This window comes from Acyrthosiphon pisum, chromosome A2 (assembly GCF_005508785.2).
Source record: "Acyrthosiphon pisum isolate AL4f chromosome A2, pea_aphid_22Mar2018_4r6ur, whole genome shotgun sequence".
Taxonomy (NCBI): Eukaryota; Metazoa; Arthropoda; class Insecta; order Hemiptera; family Aphididae; genus Acyrthosiphon; species Acyrthosiphon pisum.
This window is the reverse complement of record NC_042495.1, coordinates 11,388,263-11,395,521: the sequence shown is the minus strand read 5'-3', so window position 1 is coordinate 11,395,521 and position 7,259 is coordinate 11,388,263. Positions and strand designations below refer to the sequence as shown.

General features: G+C 24.7%; 1 protein-coding gene across 1 annotated transcript in view; it reads left to right on the top strand.

Moving 5' to 3' along the window:
- LOC100161290 (carboxypeptidase D) overlaps positions 1-7,259 on the top strand; it is a gene marked incomplete in the record, with an annotated part of 36,210 nt that overhangs the window by 4,522 nt on the left and 24,429 nt on the right. The window contains 3 exon segments of the mRNA XM_008181194.3: positions 3,670-3,830; positions 6,920-7,081; positions 7,157-7,259. Coding sequence (XP_008179416.1) covers positions 3,670-3,830; positions 6,920-7,081; positions 7,157-7,259 — 426 coding nt within the window.

The following is a 7,259-nucleotide window of genomic DNA, read 5'->3' as shown; positions in this document are numbered from 1 at the left end:
TCTATAGTATTAAAAAAAAATTGACCTATTATAGGTATCAATAATAAATTCTAAATTAATCATATCATAATATCTATTAGGTACTTATAACGCGTTATACATCAACAAAACACCGTGGTACTATCATAGATATATAATAGTATACTTTAGAAGTTTCAAGTACCCACGAATAATATTATACAATCACAACAAAGTAACTAAAATAGTTATTCCAGGTTTTTTAATATGTAATTTCGTCCAAATTTGAACTTAAAATGACCATAAAAATAAACTGTGCTAATGTATTTCTTAGAATTTTTGGTAACAGAGTTAAATATTTACGTGGAATCTTGTTTTAAATTTTCAATCCTTAGATATAAAAGTTGAACATTTTATAATTTTTTAACTACAAAATAATTATTCAATTTTAAATTTGATAAATTTTGTCAATATTTCACCTTCAAATGCTTATAAAAAATAATTGTGCCTATGTATTTTTAATATTTTTCAACTGCTATTGTAACAATGTATCAGGAGCCTTGTATTAATTTTTTACACTTTTTGGCCCAATAGATAAAATTTTTGATTTTTGAAATTATTGATATTTTTAGATAAAAAACTAAAAAAATTGAAAACTTACAATGACCGTAAACAGCTCAAAAAGGCTCAAATTATTTTCAAAATGTTATCGTATATAGAAAATGCCAATATAAACATTCAGTGAAATTTTCAAGTTTCTACAGTCTCTTGTTTTTTAATTACAACAAAATAAGAAAATCGTTACGTAAGAACTTGAGTGAATATCGAATGTTGTAAAAATATGAATTTGAAACGCTCATAAAAATTTAATTTGAGTTTCTTATAGACATTTTTTTTTTGATAAAGGTAGATTATCCTATAAGGAATCTTGTATTACATTTTAAAATCTTAGTTCTAAAAAGAAAAATTTTTACGAATTATAAACTCAAAATAATTTGCAAATTTTCGTGATTTTTACATATTGTGTCAATTTTTGAACTTTAAATGCTAATAAAAAAAAACTGTGACTAAGGATTTTTATATATTTCAAATTTCATTGTAACAATATAGTAGGAGCCTTGTATTAAATTTTCAAGTATTTTTACTCAACAAATAAAGTTTTATTGACATTCATAGAAAAAAAAAACTAATTAAATTGTCCGTAAACAGCTCAAAACAAATCAAAATATTTTGAAAATGTTATCGTGTATAGAAAATGGAAATATAAACAACCATTGAAAATTTCATGTATCTACGGTCATTTGTTTTAAAGTTACACCAAAAACCAAATTCAATTTTGTGAAAAATCGATTTTGCGTAAAAATTCCCGTTTTTCCTTAATTTTTCTTTTGTTTTTCACGGCGCTTTTGAAAACTATTGGAAATTTCAAATTTTGACCTTCCGAATGCACCAACTAGATTCACTTTCCATCAAACAAGATACTGTTGAAGAAAATCCAAGCAGTTTTACTGCCCCAAACCTTGATGACAGACACAAAAAAAAAAAAAAAACACACTTCATCATTGTAAAATCAATACATTCATCGTTCCACTCAGAATCTAAAATACAATTTAAATTTTCAGTATACTTCAGTATTACTTTTGACCCCCCAAAGTACCAACTAGATTCACTTTCTTATCAGAAAAGGTACTGTTGAAGAAAATCCAAGCACTTTTACTGACCTAAAAGGTGATGACAGACACAAAAAAAAAAAATAAAAAAAAAAAAAATACACTTCATTGTAAAATCAATACATTCATCGTTCCACTCAGAATCTAAAACGAGAACAATTTACAATAAGCATAGAATAGAGAGAATACAAGATATGGTAGGCTGATAAAATATGTCATCCAGATGTGACATTATTTATTTAGAAAATATTAAGAAAAAATGTTTTTCTAATAATAGTTATACAGCTGATTTATTTTTGCCATTAAGTGTACTGAAACAAATGGTAGATTGTATAGATATTAGTAAAATAAATTATATAATTTCTTGTTAAATTTTTAATATGATAGCCGAAAATAGCGAATAATGTATAAAAATATGTGTAAAAGACAAAATATTTTTATTCTTTCTTATAAATAGCATTGAAAAAATGTATATTTCTATATCTTGTGCTCACAATCATAAGTACAAATAGAGCCAGAATCCTAGGGTGCTACAACTATCATTATGAATCATCATGATTATAAACTATAAAGTTGTTTTTTTAAACTAGCTTAATTAGTCAATTCAATTTCACACCATTAACATAGGTCACAATAATTAAATTGCTATTTTGTCTGACTATGTTTTGGTACTTGATATCATGATACATACTATATAAGATTATTATTTGAAAATAACGCAAATAAAACCTATCAAGTATTATTGTATATATTACATAGTTTAAAAAAAATAATTTTTTTTTATCTTTTTATCATATAGCATTCAGGAGATTGGTGTATTTTTTTGTAAGTACCAGCGGGAAAAAATATACATATTTTATTTGAAGGTTGCTACATAGCCATTGTTTTTATTTTTCTGCTATGTATACTATGTATTTGGAATGCTATTATCACATATTTTGATTCTTAAGTATTATTAATGGTTTATATCTAGCAATGAAAATAACCATCATTCATTTAAAAATATTATAAGGCTGTATTAAGCTGCATTGTTTGTTGACTAACTGTGACTGACAAAAACAAAAGTACCTACCGTAAAAATGTATGAATACCTTTTGTTAAATAAAGTTAAAGTTGAGTAAATTATGATAACATAAATATGGAAATCTTGTATTTTTCATTTGAAAATGTATGATTTTATTTTATTTAGCAATCTCAAATTTGAGATTCTCAAACAATTGGTATTGTTGTTTGAATTCATTTTTTTTTTATATATACATTTATTCATACATTTTTAATTATTCTAGTAGTTTATTATTATTACATGAATACAAAACCAAATATAATTCATAACATATATTACTTTTGCATACGAAAAATTGTAATTGATAAGAAGTTGTTAGTGATTACTTAAACCTTTATTTATTAAAATAATTATTAAGAATATAGTTATAATATATTATTATAACAATTATTTAATACAATTTTATAAAACTATAAATCAATAAACAATGACCAAAAATCAATATTGTGTTTAAAATAAAGTTATTTGAAATTTAAAAGTGTAGCCATTTATTCCACAAGTTCAAATTATTCAAAACAAAATGTTCGTATTTTAAGTTATTAAAATATCATTTAAAAAAAAACAACGCAAATGTATGATATTTTGATCTATAGAAGCATAAACATTTTGTGATAATACTCTTAAAATAATTAATATGTCGTTACAATTTTTATTTGGTTTTGGATCAGTAGTAAATTAATATCCTTAAAAGAATTTATAATCATTTGCAATTTATTTTGATGTATAAAATATTTTTTTACTATTAGATTTTATCATTATAATTGAATATTAATGTATTATATAATTATATAATTAACATATTATAAAGGATTATACTTCAATATTTGTTTAAATGTAGCTTATTTAAATTGCATACGTACACAGTTTTAATTTGTTTTAGCACTAAACATAATATTGAGTATTATAATAATATAACAACCCTGTAGCTTGATAATATTTTTTATTAATTTATTAATTTTTTTTAACTTTTTATACTAGAAACATTTCTCAGGGAGGCAAAACACCAGATGATGCTTTGTTTAGATATTTGTCAATAAAATATGCCTCGAAAAATCCTAAAATGGCTAATGGGTCGGCTTGTCAAGAAGAACATTTTAAAAATGGTATTACTAATGGTGCTGAGTGGTATGAACTTGAAGGTTAGTATTTAATTCTAAGATTATTTTTTAATTTATTTCTATATTTTGTTTACTTATTTTAATGTTTAATAAGGAGATTATTTATTTATCTGGGACATAGGAATGTACTCTGAGAGGTCAATCCCTAGAGTCAAAATTAAATTAATGTGTGACTATTTTATTTATGTTTTAATAAATTAAAATAGGATGTACAGTAGAACCTCGATTAACCGTCAGTCTCGGGACCAGACAGTGGCGTATCCCCCTGGAAAATAAAACAAAATATAATTTTTTTCATGGCATGCTCTAAAAAAAAAAAAAAGGGTAATTTTGGGCACGCAGTGTTCAAAAGGTTTGGCATCCCTGATGTATAGGTTATAAAATAATGATATTTATTATTTATTTGGTATTTTTAATTTTTATCAGAGTGACCAAACAGTTTGGCTTTATTGAATATACATAGAGATTTAGAAGTGGACGTCAAATCAATCATAGATCGATTTTCAAGAGAAAAAAAAAAAGAATCTATATTTGAAAATTCTTGTAAATATTTTTTTTTACATTTTTTAGACATTTATATACATTATACATATATGTATTTTATATTATTTATAACCTCTTCATACCTACTAAATTGAAAAAGATTCAAAAAAAAGAAAATAATTTTAAAAAAAATATGTAACTATTGATTTCTTTCGTGAAGAGAGAATTAGAATATTTTGTTGTGTATTACATTTTTTAAATCGCCCCCCCCCCCCCTTAATTGGGCTCCAGCTATGCTACTGGGACCAGAGCTTTGACAGATAATTTAAAAGACAGTTAAGCAAGCAACAAAAATTTAAACTTACATACATATTATTGTTTTTTAGTAATTATGACATACATATTGATATAATTAAGTACTATTACTTATTGGCACATATTATTATTATTATTTTTTAATTTATTGAAAAATTTTATTATTTACAATTGCATAGCATTAACTGTTTTCATCTCGCCCATAATATATATATTATATACATATGTACCTGTCGCTTATCTAGTAGATATTGCCGGAAAGTTTCGGATTATAATATATTATTATTTATAACCTACTCATACACAAAGTGGTAAGATTTTACTGCAACACGTAAGCATGTAGTCCGTGCAACTGTGCAAGTGTGGCCTGACGGTTAACCGAGAAAGACGGTTAATCGGGGGACAGATAATCAAGGTTCTACTGTACTACAATTATTTAAAAACATTAAAATCCTTATATATATATATAAAAAGAACAGGCCTGTTTTATGTTCCAATTTTCTGACAAAATTATTGAACTTTTTCTAATTTTTTCATGGAGCTGTTCCAAATACTTTCCTGAGTGTTAACAAGTCATCCAATTTTTCATTTTTGTTTGAGGGGGTGTAGATGGTATATTGTATTTAAGGGTTACGGTTTTTAGCGTGTTATATAACTAATTTAACAAATTTTTTTCACAAAGTTATTCCAAATACTCCTCCGACTGATCTATTTTTTCCAATTTTATTGTTACTTAAGAAAATGCAAACCCTGTTGTTTAAAAAGTTGCGATTTTATTTGTCACTTTAGTAGCCAAACCGTGATCTGTTCAGATTATATTATAATTGTTTACTGTGTCTGTCGTAAATAAAGACTGGCCGAAACTATAAACTACAAATTAATATAAATTTTGTTACATACATAGTTTTAATATTAAATACAAGAGAGTTGTATTATATAAATTGCGTTATCAAAAAAATTTAGTTTCAACTTCAACAATTCATTTTTTTATAATTTTACAATAGCGAATAATAAGCAGGAATATTTTTACAAGTATTAATATTTAATTATAATTTCTCGGAAAAATATATTTATTTGTAATAAAAAAAAAAACAAAACGTGAACATCTGACCATCACGCGCGCACAACTGTATGTATGTACTAGATTACATGTGCTTAGTAATAATTCTATATAGGTATTTTATTTTTATTTGTTGACAAATGACACAGAATATTCTTTTTTTTTTTTTTTATTAAAATATATAGTAAAAATTTACGATCTGTATATAAAAAAAAAAAATACAATAAGCAAATATGATAACAAAATATGACGGACAAGAGACGGCGAGTAGGGAAGCTATCCAGTGATAGGACCCGTAGGCAGAATATTCTTAAAATAAATTTTTTCTCGTAATATTAATATATTATATACAATTAATTACTGGTTTTTAAATTTAAGTGAGGACCGCAGGTTGGACACCCCTGGTTTAAACTATCAATTAAAAGTACTTGTCTGGTGGCACATACATTTGAAACACTTAATAGCTCATTAAATTTAAATGAATCAACCATTGGTTATTTAGTGTTTGGATATGTGGTATTAGACTTGAATGTATTTTTATTTGATGTAGCAGCATCAGGATAGTTGGAATACCTATAATTTAAAACGTTAGTACAAAATATTAATAGCGTTAATTTGAATACTAGGATTTAAATGTCAAAATGAGTCGAATAGTTCCTATTCTACAAAATTTTAAATACCATTATAAAAAAAAATATAAAGAAATCTGGTCAATTTATAGGTTTCTGTTTCTTAGTAAAATGTGAAAATACTTATTTTTAACTGTCTCAATAAACTTGGGTTTGATTTGAATTTTCAATTCAATTTAGACAACCATTGATTCAAGATAAGATTCTCAATCTCAGGCCATAATAGTACAACTAAAATAAGTATTCTGTTATAGTGTGTACGTTATAGATTTTAGCTCGGATGTTATTGATTGTACAATGGTGTGTTTTATAAAGTTCCTTCAGGAAAGATAATTATGATTATTATTGAATATTTTATAAATAATAATTATATAAATTAAATGTTTTAAGAGAAACAATAATCAGCTCATCCAAAACACTTGACATCTTAAAAATATTAATTTTTCAATTATAATTTTGATTGTAAATATTGAAATACAACTTATTAATATTTAAATAACATATAATACTTCAATCCTAGATCTTCTAAATTTCAATAAGGTTCTACCTTTGGTTTTAAATTAATTTTTTTTTATTAAAAGTTTTATCTGTTTATTATTAATTACTATACAACCAATATTTAGGTGGAATGCAAGATTTTAACTATATATACTCTAACTGTTTTGAAATTACAATCGAACTTACCTGCTGTAAATTCCCATCTCCATCTGTGCTGACTAAAGAATGGGAATATAACCGTGAATCTTTGTTAACTTATATGGAGAGTGTTCATATGGGAATTAAAGGTAAATTTGTAATATGATTTATAATGGTAATAATATATATATTTTAACTTTCTACAATTTGTAAATACTTTACAGGATTGGTTCAAGATGAAAATAATAACCCAATTCCAGGGGCTACTATACATATCGTAGGCATAAATCATACTGTAAAAACTACAAATAGAGGTGAATATTGGAG